At 45.7% G+C, this 19970-nt stretch overlaps 1 protein-coding gene, 1 long non-coding RNA gene and 1 other non-coding gene across 12 annotated transcripts in view; 2 read left to right on the top strand and 1 right to left on the bottom strand.

Moving 5' to 3' along the window:
* LOC126529160 (uncharacterized) overlaps positions 1 to 19970 on the top strand; it is an 89650-nt gene that overhangs the window by 52479 nt on the left and 17201 nt on the right. For 6 of the 10 annotated variants that reach the window (XM_055069642.2, XM_072289864.1, XM_072289862.1 and 3 more), the window contains exons 2-3: positions 16018 to 16126; positions 18287 to 18377. In XM_055069642.2, the coding sequence (XP_054925617.2) occupies positions 16018 to 16126; positions 18287 to 18377 (200 nt within the window). Of the gene's footprint in view, positions 1 to 8430; positions 8914 to 12217; positions 12379 to 16017; positions 16127 to 18286; positions 18378 to 19970 lie in introns of those variants that run through there. The other 4 variants (XM_050176756.3, XM_055069650.2, XM_072289865.1 and 1 more) reach the window with 3 other exon arrangements.
* LOC129384328 (uncharacterized) lies at positions 1942 to 8078 on the bottom strand. Its single transcript, XR_008612064.2, has 2 exons — positions 7586 to 8078; positions 1942 to 2143 (listed from the first exon to the last, which is right to left on the bottom strand). It is a non-coding gene; the product is annotated as an uncharacterized lncRNA (long non-coding RNA).
* On the top strand, positions 8422 to 8585 carry LOC126529489 (U1 spliceosomal RNA). Its single transcript, XR_007599232.2, has one exon. It is a non-coding gene; the product is annotated as a U1 spliceosomal RNA (small nuclear RNA).

Raw genomic sequence — 19970 nt, 5'->3', positions numbered from 1 at the left:
GTCCTACATTTGTGTCATTTTCTTATGAAAGCTCTTAGCTTGTTAAAGTAATGCTTTCAGCAGTTCGAGTTAGTAAGCTATCCTTTTAGGATGACTTAAAGTTTGGTAGTAATGTTTACTGTATATTTACCCCCGCAAGGCTGTATTTAGTTTTTGTGGAAGTAAAGCATACATACATACATACATACATACATACATACATACATACATACATACATACATACATACATACATACATACATACATTTAAGACGGCAGAGATTTCTCAGACTTTCTGGATTTTGTAAACTTGAATGTGGCATTTCGAGTGTTCAGTGTTTGGATGGCCTCATACTTAGGTCTCTGAAGCAATTTAAGGGTCTTAATGCACAGTACCCTCCCAGTTCACAGTACACCAGTTCTGGTCTCTTGTGTTGGTGTCATTGTCACGTGCTGTTGGGAGCAACTCGGGAAGGAGGCAGGCAGAACAGCACCTCATGAAAGACAGCACTTTATACCCATGCACATTTTCTAAATTTGATTTATTCATCAAGTGGTAGTACAGGAGGAGGTCCTGGAGTTACAAAACTGCCAGGGGACCTCTTAGGAGTAATCGACAATACAAGAATTAGAACACTATTGGAACATAACCATGACAACAAAGTACTAAATGATGTTAGCTTAAGGAACCTAAATGTCACAATATATGAAATGCTAGAGTAATACGATTAAGAAAGTATATATCCTACGCAGACAAAAGCTGTAGAAAGAGAGGAACTTTATTTAGAGAAAGGTGGAGACGTTGGCCTGAGTGATGAGCCTCTAGCCTGTTACTCCACGGTGGGAAAGGGGTTTGTGGGGACAGGGTAGGATGATGAAGCTGGTTGGCATGGTGAAGGTGATGAGAGCTGCTGCCAGTGCTACACACACATGGACACTACACAGCAAATCCAACTTGGTGGAGAGGAGTCGACGCTGTACTGGAGCATGATATGAAAACATATGCGCAATATGAAGAAAAACATGCGTGCATACACATTGAAAGATGCAAAATAAATATGGTTACAACATATAACCAAAGTATGAACAATACAGAGAGCACCAGCTGTCAGAAATAGAAAGTGTACAGCTACTGCAGCTACATGTACAGCTACTGCAGTAAGTGAGAAGTCAACACACTAACACCATATGCATGCCAAACACAGAAACCAAGCCCTAAAGTTCTTCACTCTGACCTCCTGCTTTAGTTGTTTCCAGAAATGTTAAACCTAGGCCACCTATCGAAAGGTGTAAGGCCTGATAGATTGCCCGTGAATGACAGGTATATGTTTACAGGTTGACACCGGTAGCATTGACTTCTTGGCATACGTAGTAGCACTGACACAATGTATAAGACAGAACTTACGTGGCAACTGATGTTGGCTTAAAGGACCAAGCACCGTCACAGGGACATTTAAGCTTCGGCTGAAGCCTACAAGCTATTACTGCAGATTTTTCCAGGAATGGCTCAAGCCGTGAATGGCGATGCCTTCTGTAAAGCTTTGAGAGTCCCAAGTTTGATAACGCCCCAGAGCAGAGCTGTAAGCTCTTTCATTGATGTGTCCTTGCTTGTCATCTCGCCGTGTTGCCTTGTGCTCCATTATGAACTGTCCGTGCCTGTACACCATAATTCGTTGCCATCGTCTTGCCTGGCACAAATTTTTTTTTTTCTGCCTTTGCTCACGCCCATGTAGTCATACATTTAAATAGCCACTTTATTGTCTGAATCAAGCAGAGGTGGTGCTCTTTTGACCACTCTGCAGCACGAGGTGCTGTAGCGAAGGCTAATTTAACAGCAATCACGATTTTGCATGTGATGCTTCAGCACCATACATTGGTAAACTTACAGTTCATACCTTGAGTTGCTCATGAAACACACGGACGACGGAAGAGACTACACAAGTGCAACAGACATCATCATCATCATCATCATAAAAAACTTTATTGTACAGACTGAGGAGTTTGGGGCACGCAGGCCCCCAGGCCCCCGCACGACCCCACTGCACTTGAGCGTTTATGTTATTTTGGTCCATAATGCTGGCAGCCCGATCAGTAGCCAAGGTCTGCACGGCCAGGTCTCAAGAGCGCAGCAGGGTCTTCCAGTCCTCCCAGGTCTTCAGGTGCTCTAGGCCCCGTGGGGGACGATCCGCCGGGCAATGAGAAAGTAGGTGGAGAGCAGAAGCGCAAGGTTCGGGACAGAGATTACAGGCTGATGTGAGGAAAAAGTGGGTGATAGCGAGAAAGAGTGAGAGGAGATGGGAGAGTGTGTGTTTGTAAGTGGCGCCAAAGGGTTGCTTGTGTGTGCGTTCCGAGTGGAGAGAGAGTGTAATCCACCATGGCAGCAACTGCTTCATCGCCCTTGCAGGCTGCGTCTACCCATACGGCATGCGGTTCCGAGCCACAACAACGGTGGAGTGCTGTGGCTCGAGCTCTGCGGTGCTTATCGTGGCGGTCGGGGTGCATGTTTTGGGGGAGTGGCTTAATGAGCAGTTCGCGGTGCAAGAGTTTTGATATAGGACGTAACGTCGGATTGTTGGCTGGTGTCCGGATTCCAAGGGAATGCAGAATGTACCGGCCAGTGTTGGTTTGTGTGAGACGAAGGTATTGTGTTTGGCGGTGCGCGTCTACAAGTTCCCCGATTGTGTTGTGGAGGCCTAATTGTAAGAGTCGGTTGGTATATGTGCTTATGGGAAGGTGGAGGGTGACTGTATGCCCGGCGAATGAGAGTGTCCATGGCGTCAGCTTCACGGCGAGAGAGTTTGAGATAAGGGATGGAGTAGAGTACACGGCTGAGTACAAAGGCATGAACAAGGCTGCATAGATCACGCTCCCTCATGCCTTTGTGGTGGCCCGAGACCCAGCGGATGAGGTGCGAGATCACCTCTACTACCTGCTTGAGTCTCCGGAGTGTAGTCGTGTGCTTCCCATCACTCTGGATATGCATACCAAGTATCCTGAGGATTTCAACCTCTGGTATCGGTCTACCGTCCAGCTCGATGACGATGGGGGAGCAGGGCGAGTTGCGGTTCTTGGGCTAAATGCACAGCAGCTCGGACTTCTCTGGGGAACAAGAAAGTCCTACGCTAACTGCATAGTTTTGGGTCAGATTGGTGGCTGCTTGGATGGTGTCCTGTATGGCGCCATCACTGCCATGGGTAGTCCATAACGCAATGTCGTCAGCATAGACAGTATGTTTCAGGTGAGGAACATTTGCCAATTGTCGTGCTAAGGGGATGAGAGTGATATTAAATACGAATGGTGAGAGGACAGAGCCTTGCGGGGTGCCTACGCTTTTTAGAGAGTATGTGAGGTAGGTGAGCGGGTCGAAGTGAAGCTCAGCCGTGCGCGTTGTGAGGAATGTCTGAATGTAGGTGTACGTACGTGCGTCCACATTCAGTGGGGAGAGTGCAGTCATGATCGCGTGATGTTCGACGCGATCAAAGGCTTTGGATAAATCCAAAGCCAAGACTGCCTTGGTGTGGCTTAGAATGAGCAGATCGAAGATGTCATGGGTGATTTGCAACATGGCGTCTTGTGTGGACAAATGGGGGCGGAATCCCGCCATGCTGTGAGGGTAAAAGTCATGGTCTGTCATGTGCTGTGCGAGCCTCGCTGATACCACACGCTCGAAAAGCTTTCCAAGACACGAGGTTAGCGAGATTGGGCGAAGGTTTGCATGACGAAGCTTGCAAGACGTGTAGTCCTTTCCTTCATCCATGTGTTTGGTGTGCAACCCAACATGTGAATATGAACAGGTACCAACTCTTCCAGCTTTCAGTTCTGCTGTAAGCTGACTTATGAGTCAGTTCACTCAGACTCGGAGCCACCCATGAGTCTGAATGAAAGCCCGGCAAGTTCGAATTAGTCTGAGTTGAGGTGAGTTGAAGTAGCAGTGAGTGTGATACAGAGTGTCAGTGAATCGGAGTTTCTGTAAGTCTGAGTGAGCTTGAAATAAGTCTGAATTGCATGTGCTATTCTAATTGCATTTGAGGCCACGAGACATTATGTGAGGTGAAGTTTTCATGATATCGAGTAGACTTGTACTTGTTACAGAAAAAAAAAGCAACTAATTACAATTACGACTAACTGAAAAAAGATGTAATCAATCACAATGACCAACTACTCTCCCACGAAAGAAATTAAGCAATTGCTAAAATGTAATCGATTATGTTGATGCTACTTTCCTCCCAACATTTATCGACATGCATCTTCTTCAGCCCTTCACATGTTAATTAATTTATTTATTTTACATACTTTCAAGACCTGAAGGCACTACAGAAAGGCATTGTAGCAAAGCAAAATAATATGCACACAATTATATATAGAAAAATATGTTACACAATGACAATGTAGACTGCTATTTGGAAAGTAGATGTATCAGTGATGTGAATGGTGGAAGCAGGAAGGTGGTTCCAGCCGACACTTGTGTAGGGTCAAAACAAAAAAGAATCATGGTACTTTTATGTTTGGCATGCTGGGATGGCAACTTGTGCATATTCACAAAAAAATTGCTTTTAAAAAATTTTGTTGTTGCTAATTCTCCCTCATTTTCTTGTGAAGGCACCAGCAGTGACACTGAAAAACTCATTCAATATGCGCGCTGGAAGGAAGGGCGGCGTTGCAACGTAAAAAAAAAAAAAAACCTTATGCACAAGATTGCGGTGACTCAGCATCATGATGCTCACGTCTGTATCCTCTATGAAGTGCAGTGCTTTATTGTTTTGGGTGCTGGGAAAAGGCAGTCCCAGTAGGGCCAACGCAAACTGAAAAAAATCATCCGTGGGTGATTTTCTGGCATCAACGTCTAAATCTGCCTGTCTGAAATATGCACATCCGCAATGCTGATGCATAGCACAAATGTTCTGCTGTACTTCTCACCAAATTCAAATGCTCAAAGCTTCATCACCTGTTACAGCTTGTCTCATCAATAAGGCAACTTGTAACTGGTTACAGAAAGTAGCTGAATTACAGTGAGCGTTACCAAGTAAAAAGAGTAATCGTGCAATTACACTACTACCAAAATTAACTGATTATAAGTAATTAATTATGTGTAATTTTACTAGCACTTGCTGTTTGGCTAGTTCGTCCATGTGAGACAGTAATGCATCATCATCGTCATCATCAGCCTGGCTACGCCCACTGTAGGGCAAAGGCCTCTCCCATACTTCTCCAACTACCCCGGTCATGTGCTAATTGTGGCCATGTTGTCCCTGCAAACTTCTTAATCTTATGCATCCACCTAACTTTCTGCCACCCCCTGCTGCGCTGCCATTCTGTTGGAATCCAGTCCGTAACCCTTAATGACCACCTGTTATCTTCCCTCCTCATTACATGCCCTGCCCATGCCCATTTCTTTTTCTTGATTTCAACTAAGATGTCATTAACTCGCGTTTGTTCCCTCACCCAATCTGCTCTCTTCTTATACCTTAACGGTACACCCATCATTCTTCTTTTCATAGCTTGTTGCGTCGTCCTCAATTTAAATAGAACCCTTTTCGTAAGCCTCCAGGTTTCTGCCCCGTAGGTGAGTAGTGGTAAGACACAGCTGTTATACACTTTTCTCTTGAGGGATAATGGCAGCCTGCTGTTCATGATTTGAAAATGCCTGCCAAACGCACCCGAGCCCATTCTTATTCTTCTGATTATTTCAGTCTCATGATCCAGATCTGCAGTCACTACATGTCCTAAGTAGATGTATTCCCTTACCACTTCCAGTGCCTCGCTACCTATCGTAAACTGCTGTTCTCTTCTGAGACTGTTAAACATTACTTTAGTTTTCTGCAGATTAATTTTTAGACCCACCCTTCTGTTTTGCCTGTCCAGGTCAGTGAGCATGCATTGCAGTTGGTCCCCTGAGTTACCAAGCAAGGCAATATCATCAGCGAATTGGAAGTTACTAAGGTATTCTCCATCAACTTTTATCCGCAATTCTTCCCACTCCAGGTCTCTGAATACCTCCTGTAAGCACGCTGTGAATAGCATGGGAGAGATCGTGTCTCCCTGCTTGACGCCTTTCTTTATTGGGATTTTATTGGTTTCTTTATGGAGGACTACGGTGGCTGTGGAGCCGCTGTAGATATCTTTCAGTATACTTACATACGGCTTGCCTACTCCCTGATTCCATAATGCCTCCATGACTGCTGAGGTTTCGACTGAATCAAACGCTTTCTCGTATTCATGAAAGCTATATATAAGGGTTGGTTATATTCCGCACTTTTCTCTATCTTCTGATTGATAGTGTGAATAAGGTTTATTGTTGAGTAGCCTTTAGGAAATCCTGCCTGGTCCTTTGGTTGACAGAAGTCTAAGGTGGTCCTGATTCTATTTGCGATTACCTTAGTAAATACTTGTAGGCAACGGATAGTAAGCTGATCGGTCTATAATTTTTCAAGTCCTTGGCGTCCCCTTTCTTATGGATTATGTTGGCGTTCTTCCAAGATTCCGGTACGCTCGAGGTCATGAAGCATTGCGTATACAGGGTGGCCAGTTTTTCTAGAACAATCTGCCCACCATCCTTTAAGAAATCTGCTGTTACCTGATCCTCCCCAGCTGTCTGCCCTCTATTCATAGCTCCCAAGGCGTTCTTTACTTCTTCCAGCGTTACTTGTGGGATGTCAAATTCCTCTAGACAATTCCCTCTTCCATTATCGTCGTGGGTGCCACTGGTACTGTATAAATCTCTATAGAACTCCTCAGCCACTTGAACTGTCTTATCTCTATTAGTAATTATATTGCCGGCTTTGTAATGCATTCAGTACCAAAAACACGATCACAAAAGGGGACGGACATTTAGACAAGACGTACTCATCCTGCTTTTGTGTTCTTTTCTTTCTGTGATCATGTTTTTAGTGCTAAAATTCATTGCTTTTCCACATGTAGTTTTTTACATACAAGTCTGATATGTAGTGAATCTTCCTCTGCGTGCCCATGAGTCGCATATGTCAAGCACAGGATTTTGCTTTATGCAAAGGGGTAATTTCCTCGAAATTTTCTTGCAAATGCACTTGGATTTCCTGAATCCAAGAAATCCTACTGTCTGTGATCCACATCCACACTTCATTCGAAACACGCACTCAAATTGACACTTTCTTGCATATACCTCCACTCTGAGCAAATTTATTGCACTGAGCATGCAATGTACTTTATATATATAAAGGCTGTAGTGAATTGGAAATACATGGCTTCCAAGCTTTTCCAGGGGCATAAGAAAACAGTTATATCTTTTCATGAGGTGCATAATTACATCACTTAGGGTACAGGTCTTTTGTAATGTGACTCAGGTATATATACAAACAAAAACTTATTTGCTTTATCTGCCAGAGAATCAATCAATTTGTGAGCCTATGGTAAATAGAACAAAAGGAATATTCCTGCCGCCCCCTCTTGATCAAGCCTCTAAAGGACTTCTCTAAGATATCTCAAGCCGTTTCGTGTGAGCATGGTTTTTTGCACATCGTCATTTGTTAGATCTAGCTGCATAGCCGAACCAGATATTCCGGAGACTCAAAACACCCCAGCGTATCACATATGACGCAGTGGCCACACTCACGCAGGCCTGCATACTTACAGAACCTAATTTCGTGGTAGCATATCTTCGCGACGACGTTGTCCTTTATCGATGCGCTCAGCGATGTGAAATGTAAGGCCAGAAATAGACCGCAGCGCGGTTCACTTTTCATGAAAACTGGCCGTGCGCTCACAAACTTGCGAACACTTGTGACCAAGCCTTCCATCCTCCGTCGCTTCCGCCGACACGGACGAATCATACGGTTGCCGAGTTTTCTCTGTAACAGGAATTGTCCAATCGACTACAGTTCGTCATAGCTCGAATAAAACACCGCGGGATTTCGTACTGCTTCAACCGCATTCATGCTTTTTAAGTAATGAGAAGCCGTGCAGGGCAGCATGGCTGCGTCGAGATTTCGCTGTAGAAACGTGCTGTTCGCTCCAAACTGTGAGGCATCTCTCGGGTGTTGTGGTTGTCCAATTTTTTTCTTGTAACGGTGCGGTCGGTATCTCGACGTACTCTACGTCCGTTCGCGTCGCCCATGGCGTCGCCCGTCGCCATGCAATTATAGAGTTTCCTACGCTATACTTGTATGGTTGCAGTTACTGTGGTGGGGGTAAGTGGCTCCGCCACCAGTCGATGACACGAAGCTTTACGTTGTCTGAGATATGTGTTGCTTTTGAGCACTCAATACAGCTTATTTAATGTTCTGTGCACCGCTTGATGCATCTCAATAAAAGGACCGAGGGAGAAATGAAAAGTATCCCTACTTTTACCAACGCAGTGACCAAACTCTTCAGTAAACGGTGTTAATTTTTGTCCGGCAACTCATCCCAAACCGAAACGAGGTTGCCGTCTCTGCGGAGTGTGGAGGCCGTGCGAGACCACTCCTCGGCATACTTACCTGGTGCCGGGATTACCGTGATCAGCGAGGCGGTGTCTCCAGGGAGAGGCGCGGGCATTGCACTGCGCTCGTGCTGACCCCTGCCACTACCCCAAACTGGGGCAGATGGGGCATGCAATTTTTGGTAGTGGGGGACTGCGTTCGCGCTATTCCCCTCCATACTAAATCCAAAGAAAGAGTAAAATCGTCACCCTAGCGGGCTAAATTGTAGTGCTCAGCATGCTAGGTCGGACGGAGCAGGAAATACGGAAACACCAAAAGACTGCAGCAAAATAGAGCACGTAATAGTTAATAATAATAAAAAAAAGAACGTATTCCGGTGGACTTCTAGAAGATAAAAAAACAGCGCGTAGTTGGTGGAATGGGGAAATCGGGAAGGCCATTGAAGAAGCCTGTGCAAGGCACCCGGATAGCACAGACATGCGAAAAAGGCACAAGAGCAAAAAATAGATGAAGAATAGGACTTACACCGTCAGAAGAAGCGGTAAGTCCGCAACCTGATCGAGCGGAAAATTAGACAAACATAATCGCTGACTTCTTTCAGGAGCGTGTGGGACAACCTAAAGAACTTTGAAATGTTTTCCGGAATGACGCGAAATATCTAAGGAGAAAATACAATTGTACAGGTTTGTCGATTATCCCTGGTCGTGTCGACGCAATGAAATACATTACCCGAAGCATAGCAAAACCACTCGAAAGTAGTGAAAGTGCAGGCCTGGGGGCATTGATGCATAAAAGAAACTGCTCCTGAACAACGTCATCTAGGGGAAAAAAAATCAGCCCTTCCACCTTGTGAAGAAGGACGAGCAGGCAAGCTGTGATGTGTTTTACCTTAATCGACGCATCTATGTAATATAGGTATTATTATTATTATTATTACCGCTATTCAAGGACATAAGCAACGAATACATCTTTTGACTGTAGGGCGATTTATTCTTCTATGAAATAGTGACGTGTACAAGTACCGCCGCATGGCAGGCGGGAATTTTACAATATTTACAACTTCACTGGGAACTACGTAATTATATAAAGTAGATGAAACTCGGCGTAATGTTAGAGTCGTGTTAACGGCTAGTTGTCGTATAATATGTTTTGGAATAGTTTCGATAAAACAAGAGTTAAAGCCGTTTTCTGTAACCATCTCCCTCCGCAGACGGCCATGCATTTACAGCAGACGAGAATTTTGTAACGTTTACAACTTCACTGTGAACTAAGTAATCATGACAAGTAAATGAAACTCGGCGTAACGGATACATTTAGCGGCCAATTTCAGTGGGATTTTCCCCCAATATACCTACATTAACTTGAGAGCTCTAGAGCATTCGCGAGAAACTGGAGAGTAAAATGTTTTCTTGTCAACGCTACGAGTATACAGACGAACATGTGCCACCGCCGAAGGGTAGCTATATACAGCTTCGCCGTAAAAGTGGGAAGAGAAAACTAGCAAGCCGTGCCGCAACAAGATTGGCTGGAATACCGGCGAAGCTAATCAATAAGCTGCGGCCAAAAAGCAAGGACTCACTACAAAAATAATGTAAAAAAATTGTGAAGGAGAAAAACGAAATTCATGAGAGTTGGCGACAACATAGTAGGCTGAACCTAATTCAAAAGCGTTTGTGAGGCGCTACTTTTTATTTTAAGTTTGGTTCTTAAAAACTGAAGAACAGCATCAAGGAGGCCAAAAGTTGTTTGACACTTTTTTCAAGAAATTTGATGCAGCAGATTTTGGAAAGAGTGGTACGTATATGTACCACTGACTTTACTACAAGGAATGAAATGTGTTACACATTTGTACCGCTGTCCACAGGCGGTTCACAACGAAAAGGCAATGTCTAACAGGAGCGACATTTACAAAGACAGTGGTGCTGTTCACTTGTGAAATGGCATAAAACATTCAACGCACAGCGGAACTACGCATTTGCTGCACAGAAAGCTCGTTCGAACCTGCGTTTGCGCCGTGGAGCACCACCTACACATCTCGGTCTGCTGGTCGACCGCTCTGGGTGATGGTCTTGGCCGAGAAATCTGATGTCGTCAGGCGCTCCTACCATCTGCTGACCACTTGCAGTCCACTTCTTGTTCTTATGGGCGACAGTCCCTTGCAGTGCCCTGAAGGTTTGTCCATTAGCCTGCGGTCCAGCCGAACGTAGCCTGGGGCCAAGGAAAAGCCGAAATAACAAGTATGTGGTCTCGTAGTGCGCGGAAAACTGCACGAGAGCATTTGCAACATAGGCGTCCAGTAGATAATAGAAAATTCTGTGCCACCTTTTTTAGAGCGGTGGCCTGCTGAGTACGCACTGCGCTTCTGATTAAATCAATCTACGCCGCCCATCCAGGTGTTGTAGTCAGGTATCGACTTCGGGCAGGTAACTCCTACAAGAGCGCCACGAGAAAGCCTTCGGTTGACCTCTACAACTGCTTTCGGATTGTGGAAGTTTGACATGGCAGTGACACATTTGCTGTCCTTCCATTGGTCCGTAGTTACTGGGCCTTTGGACCACCACAAATGCTCTTCTTTCGTTACTCTTGATCATTTGAGGCAAGTCATTGCGGTTGACGTGGACAGTGCCAGTTGCAAGAATGCCCTTCTCGGAAAGCACTTCAAGGAGTCGCGTGGTACTAAAAAAATATATGTCAATTAAGAACAAGCTGAGAACCCTCTTGGGCATCCTCGGAGAGTGAGAAGACGACATGCTCTTCTAGTGTTATATCAGCGGGCCGGTTACCGCCTTTTCCTTCGTAAATCTGCAACTGTAGAAGATAGCCTGTTACATAATCAGCCCGGCACCAGACCTTTTACGCGCTGTTGATGGGCTTCATTGGCATGTACTGTTTCAAAGAGGCTCGTCTTTTGAACGGTATCATACTCTCATCCACTTCTTGATGAGATGAAGGGGTGTAATGCCGCTTGGAACGTTAGTTCAAAGTATCGACAAGAGGACGGCCTTTTCCGAGTCGATCATAACGATATTGGCGCCTGTCAGCTTTGAAAGGTCAGTAAAATGAAGACAGTTGAGAATTGCTTGAAATCGCCTAAACGTCATAACTTATTCCTTCTACGTAACAAAAAGTTTGTCACTGCTCCAATATAGGCACACGTGTTGAGTAGGGTTCACACTCATCAAAAGTAGCGTGCCTGGGAAGGTTTCAAGCTTCTGCTTAGGAACGTCGTGCCTAGCCCGGCTGATGCTCTTACTTGGCGTACCTGTTCGTCTCTGCAACAAGAACGTCAAGCACTTCTTCATCACAGTACAGGAAGAATGCCTTTTTTTTTTGCGGTCAAAGGAGTTTCAGAGCAGAACAGCGGGACCACGTTTTCGGTACCTCTAAAGTACTAATGAATACATTGTTGCGCCAAGAAAGGAAAACAAAGACTTGGGAGGGAGAGTACGAAACGACAGATCGAATCTCCCTCCCAAGCCTTTATTTTCCTTTTTTTGGCGCAACAATGTATTCATTAGATTCCAACCAACTTGCTTAACATGTTCTAGCCCACTCTAAAGTACTGTTGGGCAGGTTACTAGTCCAGCTCTTTGACGGAGCGTCATCGTCGTCTTCTGAATGAGCAGCGTGGACCAACTCGCGCGTCATTTTCTATCTCGCTGGTCTTTTTCTCGAGTACGAGCGCTTTCGCTTCGAAGTCAAACTGGTAGAAGAAGGAACACCGTCGCTGCCCTCCTCGTACTCTGGAACGAAATCCTCGTCTCTTGTGCTGCCCCCCTCGTCGTCATGTTCTGGGTTGTCAGGCAATTCAAATAAGAGGGCAACAATATCCTTCCGTGTAAGGCTGCGACCTGTAATGAGTTTATAGTTAGGTATATTAGTATCTCTAACTGCTAGAGCTATCGGCTCGCGACACTCGGCTTTCACACCGACAAAGCCGCGCAAACTCCAAGACCACCGGCGACCTGTGGATACACCGGCCCACGCGACTTCGCTCGCCAAGCAGGTGAATCAGTCGAGGAGCGACTTGCAAGCTATAATTTCGATTATGCAAAAAAAAAAAAAAAGAAAGAAATGCGCGTTCAGACAAAAAATGCAAATGCACGGCCTGTGCGACTTTATCGGTGCGATGTACCCGTCCTCTTTTCCCTAACAACGCCAGCCAAAAGCAAGTGCCCGGAAAAGTTGATTAAAAAATGGACTGGCCGTCTCGTCCCTGCGAAAGCGGACGTCCAGCGAAGCCGTTGAAAGCCATCGCTACAACGGCTGCGGGGGGATATGCAATGTTTTGTTGCCTTAAATGTACTGTGGTAGCAATGGGAGTAATGGTAATTTTGACAGCACGCCGCCACACATTGAAATAAGTTGCTACGCTGGTTCTTTTACACACGAAAGGCTGCAGGGATGTCGCTCCCCACGTCGCGAGCTGCCGTCACCCCGCGGCAGCGTATGCAACAGTAACCTTGACCGTGAAACGTATGCGGGGAGCGTTACGTGCTTCCCACAGCTATCGGGAGCCCCTTATCATCAATTATGGGGTTCGGATGTGCTTGTTGTTTATTGAAACGTATGCTGTTCTGTATGTCGTATGCGTGATTCCGAAGAATGTATGCCCCATTCGCTTCGCTTTGCTGAGTGCTAATTGAAGCCTCTGCCTTACGCGGTTACGAGCCACTGTGCCTGGCGTTGCACTGCCGCCGAGATCGGCCCGCATTTTCGCTAACGGGCGCGCACACGAAAAGTGCCGACCACCGAGAGGCTAACAGCTTCGCTGTAAAGCACTGAACGATTAGGGCGCCCAAAATGCCTGCGTATGGTTTCATATGAATCACTAGGTTCCATTTGGTAAACGGGTAAAAGGATTTACTAACCAGGCGTGTTGAAGCAGCGTTTTCAGCTAGTTTTTTATTCCCATGCCACAGCAGCAGGCACCGAAACATAAGGTGTTTGCAAAAAAGTAATGTGCTGACCGCGCCACTTGACGGAATAAAGTGGAAACACACAGTGAAGCTTCCTAAATGCCTTGGTAGATGGCAGCACTAGTATAATTTGGTGCCAATTTGAACGGTTGTTTGATTGGGGGCGTTTGGAATGTGCCCAAAGAGAGACACACATTTGTACCGCTGTACCACAAGGGCAGACAGAAGGAACATCGAATCATACAGACCGGTAACGACATCGTCAGATACAGTTTATAGGCTAACAATGCATGTCACAAAATTGGAAGTTTCAGGCATGGACGGAAGTGATCAACGTATAATGGTATAACTGCAAAATGGTTTTAGAACAGGCACGCGCATGTCCGATAAATTACTTCTGCACCAGTCTAATAGAAATAGCTATAGCAGAAAATCGACGTTTACACCGGACATTCCTGGGTATTAATTTAGATATTAGAGAGGTTTAGCTTGTCCGGTATTCCGGTAAAACGCAGGCGGGCGGAGGCGTTGGGGCGGAGGCGTAAACGTGAGCAGTCTGCATGGTGCAGCCACCTGGTGGCGCAGTCATCAAATAGACAGAAACAGCTAACGTTCCATTAACTGAGCGTATTCTTCTTCGCTGCTGGTGTAAATTTTCGGCACGCGCGTAATCGTGTTGCTGCCAAAAATTTACACCCGCAACAAAGTAAAATACACTTGGTTACTGCAGTGTTAGCTGTTTCTGTCTGTTTGATCACTGCGTCACCAGGCGCCTGCACCATGCAGACCGCTCGCGTTTACGCCACCGCCCCAACGACCCGTCCACCTGCGTTTTACCGGAATACCGGACAAGCTAAACCTCTCTATTAGTGGTGCATACGACAGCGTAAATACAGACATTTTGCGGAACCTGTTTGCGAGTGAAGATCTGGCGGAAGACAGCATAACGCTAGTAAAGGAAATCTACGAGAATACTGAAGCACAAATGAGTACGGGAATTATGGACTAACCCTAGAGATAAGACAGTTTACATTAAAAAAGGATTGCGCCTAGGTTGCCCACTTATCACCTCTGCTCTTTATGATGCAGTACACGATAGGCACCGAAAGGAGGCTGGAATCAAGTAGGTTAGAATATAACCTATCGTATAAACATGCGGTATAAACAACAAAGTTTTTCTGGTTTGATATACGCAGATGACATTGTTTTGTTTGCGGATAGCCAATGAGATATTAAGCATTCTCGTAGATATTTTCAGGGAGGCGGGCGACGGCTCTAGTATTTCGGTTCAGTCAAAAAAAAAAAAAAAAAAAAAAAAAGAAAAACCAACTTATGGCGTATAATGGTGCGCCTGCAATCAGATTGTCACAGAACAGAAAAACGAAATCCCCAGGGTTGGAAAATACAAATGCCTAGGAATCATGGATAAAAGAGAGGCAGCATGACATTGGAAAAGCAGGAGCAAATACTCAAAGCGAAAGGCAAGAGGAGGGCAACCATAATGAAGCGTAGAGCGCTAATGGGGGCTCGCCAAATGTAAGGTATTGCGACGAGGCGTTTGAAAAGGGTTATGGCTCCTAGACTTACATATGGAGACTCGGCGTTGTGCTTAACATCTGAAGGGCAAACTGGAATAGAGATTAATTGAGGGGCTGTTGGAAGGATTGCTTTAGGGGCGCCAGGGAAAGCAACAAATTAGGCGGTGCAGGGAGACAGCGTCCTTTGAAGTATTGGAGAAATTTCGTTATTGCGCAACTACGTTACTTGGAAGCCCAAATCAGTATCTGCTTCGAAAAAAAAAAAAAAAACGACTTATGAATGTGACGGAGAATAGACGGGCAGCTAATGTTTTTAAGAGCCTGTAGAGGAGAAACATCGACTCGCAGTGGAGAAAGAGAAAGGAACTAACCAGTAAATGCGTAAATAAACGCAAAGTTGGAGCGGCGGAAGCTACGTCCTGGATAGGCGTGAGGGAGAAGCCAGCGATGTAGGTATGTCAAAACAGCGACGAATCAAAACGAAACGGAAAATTCGTACGGCAATTCAAAGTAGTGCTCTGCGCACTACTTTTCGAAGCCATGGCAGATCAGGGTGTCCGAGGACAGGGTGTTGTAGGAAAAAAAAAATGCCGGTGACGTCACTAATTGCGTAGCTTGTAGAGATGGCGCGGAAACCGTAGGACATAATTTGCTAGGGTCGCAGTATCCACCCACAAGTCATTGAGGACTTATAGTGACCCTGCCCGAGGCAATGGGCTTCGGGGATACTAAAGAAAAACTTGAATCGGCGGTGGTGAATAGTAAAAGACGACAGGATTACTGGTGGCGCAAAAGCAGTGAACATAAAGAATAGATCGTGGGACATTTGATTCCTTTCAGGAGGAACGGTTTGTTATGTCGAACTGGGGGTCCTAACTCTGAAAATGTTCGCAGAAGACAGACGAACTTGGCGCAATCCGCCACCAACCCAATCTCAAGGGGATAATAATAATATCCACTTTATCTGTCGAGAGGGTGCCCACTCTGTAGTGCAGTTTTGTCATCGATTCTATTAGTGATATACTTGCAAGCAACCAAAGGGGTGAAGTGTATAGGCAGTGCAGGCGTAAAAGCGACGTTGTTCGAATGCGGTACCATTCGCCAAAGAAGTTATATGCGAATGTTCGTTTGGATTAGGCACAATTAAGCTCTGTATGCGTCTCGGTTTTTTTTTTTTTTGATGCACAGACCAGACGACGCCGTGACGTTCAAGCACGGGAAACGTGAGAATGGCGTCGAGGCCCTTCAAGGAACCATAGAAATCACCAACAACAGCAGCCGGGTGGTCAACTTTCGAGTGAGACGCTATGCGCGAAGTTTGCTTTGCAGTTCTTTCTTTCTTTTAGTCGATTACCAAGAGTAACGCCACGAGTAACGAAACTTAGGGGTGTGTGGTGGTTTCGTTACGAGCGATATTTTCTTACGTGCATGGCTTACTTGACGCTTTAGTAATGACTAAAAGAAGCAGTTATATCTTGCGGAACTCAGGAGATATACGTGGACAATTGTTAGAATAAGTCAAGTAATTTCTGGGGACATGCGATGGTTGGAAGTTCCAAGACCGTTGAAATCCCGTTTTTTTTTTTTTGTTGGCTTGGCTCAATTGTGACCGGCTAAGTATGAAAGAAACATTTCTCCAAGCGCGCATTATTCGATCTCCGCGGCCCTTTTACTGCGGGGTATAGTTCTTCGGAACTACATTATTCGTGCATTTTTTTTTTGTTGTTGCGGGGAATGATCGCAACAAAAATGTGCGAATAATGTACCCTATAGGCAATGAAGGCCGGGCTCACCGCGGTAGTCCAGTGGCTGTGGCGTTGCGCTACCGAGATCGATGTCGCGGGTTCGATCCCCGTTGCATTTCGTTGGGATATTCAGGCACACGTTGGACAACCCCAGCTTAGGCGCCCGAGTACGATCTCGAGGCTCTCAGTCGCGAAAAATAGCGTGTCCTTCAAGTCGCAGTGAAGTTGGTCGCGAATTACACGTTCTCGTAATTCGACTAATTTTTTTTTTCAGAAATGAAGCTATTGTTTTCGTTGTGTGCATGTGAACTTTAGAATTGTCGTCATGGCGTTCTTTATTTGTTCTTTGTTTGAGATTCTTTTACTTCTGTGAGCTAAGGGAGAGGAGTAGCCAGCGCTGTCTTCACCTTGCATACAGTTCATAATAATAGTAAAAAAAATCTATCGTTAGCAGGAACATCTCATAATAGCACTAACAAGCGGTTACTTTGTAACAGTAGCTTCGCTGCGCTTTATGACCGCAGCGACCGCCTAATTTCTAGAGAATTTCTAGGGAACTTATAGAGGTATAAAAACACCTCCTAATTGCGATGTACTCAATGCGCCGGATAGCAAAACCAAGTCGAGGCGCTCGGGGCCGACCGTAGGGCGCTACCGACCAGTCAGGACGGGCTGTATATACACTTTATTTATTACAACCTAGAAATGACAGCACAGGCACAGTACTATAGATGGCCGCCAAAAAAAGAGAAAAAAAATCAGATAGGGTAGTACGACCAGTGTCCTAACGACGGAACAAAATATCTTCACATCTGCGCCATGTACGCGTACGTACCGGCGGCTAGCAGACGATTCGAGGGGCGGTCATGTGGTGAATAGTGTTCTAGAATATTCCGCGTACCTTTCATACCAGATTGCAGACTCGCGAGGTTTAAAGAAAAAAAAAAAAAACGCAAAGAGGGCAGGTCGACACACCGCGTCAAGCAACCGTCACGCAGTAAGCGTGCGTTGTAGCGGAGGTCCTTATAGCTGGTGTCACACGTGAGCGGGCGCCACTCAAACTTCTCGGGATAATGCATTGGCGTTACAGTGAACAGTTTCCCGAGAGCCTCCCTGTAGGAGTTCGGGACGATCTTAAAGGCCAAATGCGGCGGAAGTTTGTACCGCGTAAGGAGCCTACAGTTTCAGGTAATGTAGTTATGGGGAAGCCTTCGTGCAGTGTTTGACGTTTGAAATGAAAGCGGACGCGTCACGAAGAGCTCGCAAAAAACAGCCGTTTTTCGATACCGAAATTAAAAAAAAGAGAGCCACCTGTTCCGCTCTCCGGAAGTGACGAATTACCCGGAACACGTGGCTGCTCGGCATGACCTCCGAGATAAGGTGGCGCCTACGGAATGGTGAAGAATCTCGGAGGCGACGTGCTGGGACACATGTCGTAGCGACGACCGCCAGGTGCACGTGTCGTCTGCTTAGGTGCTGTTTAAAGGCTGCTAACAAGAAAGCTGTGCAATTACCAGACCTGCGGCTTTGCATAGATTGCTTCGGCGGTACGTACTACTCGTTCTTGAGAAATTTAGCCGAAGTGAAATTTCGTCGCAGTTCTGGTTTAACTTGAATGGTTACGCAAATGGTAGAATATTTTTTTTAGCAGCGAATTTCTTATTATAGCGTGGTGCGAGTTACTCTCGTGGTCTCTCGTCTCACTTGCACAGTTTGCGGACGATCCCGAGTTCGAATTCGCGCCGCGTGCTGCCTGCATCGCGCCGCGGTCCACAACGGTTGTTTTCGCGACCTTCTACAACGGTGAGTCACTGTCGAGAATGACAGAGCGGCGGTGAATGCCGGAGAATGCACAACAGGAATCTTGTGGCTTGTCCGTTTATAAACGTGTTGCTTTTACGGAGTATTAGGTTACCAGAGACGTAAGTGTGAGATGTTGATGGACGATTTCTAACGACACCCCCTTTGAAACGGCGCACCGAGAAATAGTCACCCGCCTAGTCCACTTGAACTAATCAGGTTTTACTACATCCGTTGCACGCTCTAGCATTTCCTCTATGTCTACTTCATATCCCCTACTTTTTTTCTTCCTACAATACTGCAAGCGTCTCTAGCTTATCTGGACCGCTGACCACCTAACACGCTTCCGTAAGCTTTGAAATAGATCGTAGACGTTCCCAGCGGTCGACAACCTTGGGTGAATTTTTTTACATTCCCCATTACAGTGAATGTGAGCGACCAGGTTCGTAGCACCAACTGGTGGCGGGGTTTTACCAGTGAGGGCTGAGACCTATTATTGCAGTACAACCGACCATATTGTACCTAATCGTGAAGATGCAACCCCTTTATTTTAAAAGTGAAGCCTTTGCGAACCTCGCGCCATTTCGTGACCGTGTCTGCGGCCTGGCAGTTCCCTTGCCGAATAGGCCCGCCAATCACAGCGCAGCGCGCCCGCCGCTTCGTTCCTTGCACCACCACCAGATGGCGAGCAGATCATGTCGGAAGTGGGATACCGCCACTCGACCGTTGATTACTGTCTGATGACAGAACGAATTTATGATAAGTTGAGAGAAATGGTCATTGACGAGGAAGGGTATAGCAGCATAGGGAGTGACTATAAACGCATAATATTAAAAATGGGATATGTAATTGGGAAAGAGAGTAAGGAGTGCAAAATGGCCAGTCCAGATTTGAACGCTGAACAAATAAGAAATATACTTACAAGAGTCGAGGAAGAACTTGGCAAATGGCCAAGAGTTGGGATATCGTGAGATTCTAAGTGTAATAACGACAAAATACGGAAAGATAAACACGTGTTCGTTGGAAAGGAAAAAAAGAAACCGACAAATGGTAGAACAGGGAGATATGAGAGGCGATCGCCGAACGACAGAAAACATCCCCGGAGCACAGGCAGGAAAAAAACGCAGCTGCCGCAGGATGAAGTGGCCAGTAAATGGGAAATATACCGGGAGAAAAAAATCTTCGGTTCTAATACTGGTGCAAGCTAAGGTAAAAGGTGAAAAGTTAATGTTTGTTGTCAGAAATACGTGAGAAAAAGAAGGCCGCACCTACAATATTTTGGAACGGCATAAAATTATTAGGCAGGAAGTCAATAACAATACAACTTATCCTAGACGAAGATGGAAACAAACTGGAAGGAGAAGCGGCATTAAATTACATCCGAAAAATAACAGCCGAATGTTTCCAAGACAATGACGAGGTTGTACTTGGAAAAAAAAATGGAGAGCATGAAAGACAGCCAGATCGAGAAGGGGCTGGTGCTGACAAATTTCAACTGGAAGAAAGCCGAAGAGAAAATTCCTAAGCGCACAGCCGCAGGGCTATACGAGATTCCTGTTAGGCTTATTCATGAACTAAGTCGAAAAAGTAAGGAAG

The sequence above is a fragment of the Dermacentor andersoni genome, chromosome 8 (assembly GCF_023375885.2).
Source record: "Dermacentor andersoni chromosome 8, qqDerAnde1_hic_scaffold, whole genome shotgun sequence".
NCBI lineage: Eukaryota > Metazoa > Arthropoda > Arachnida > Ixodida > Ixodidae > Dermacentor > Dermacentor andersoni.
Note: the sequence above shows the minus strand (reverse complement) of the source record. Positions and strands in the feature narration are given on the sequence as shown.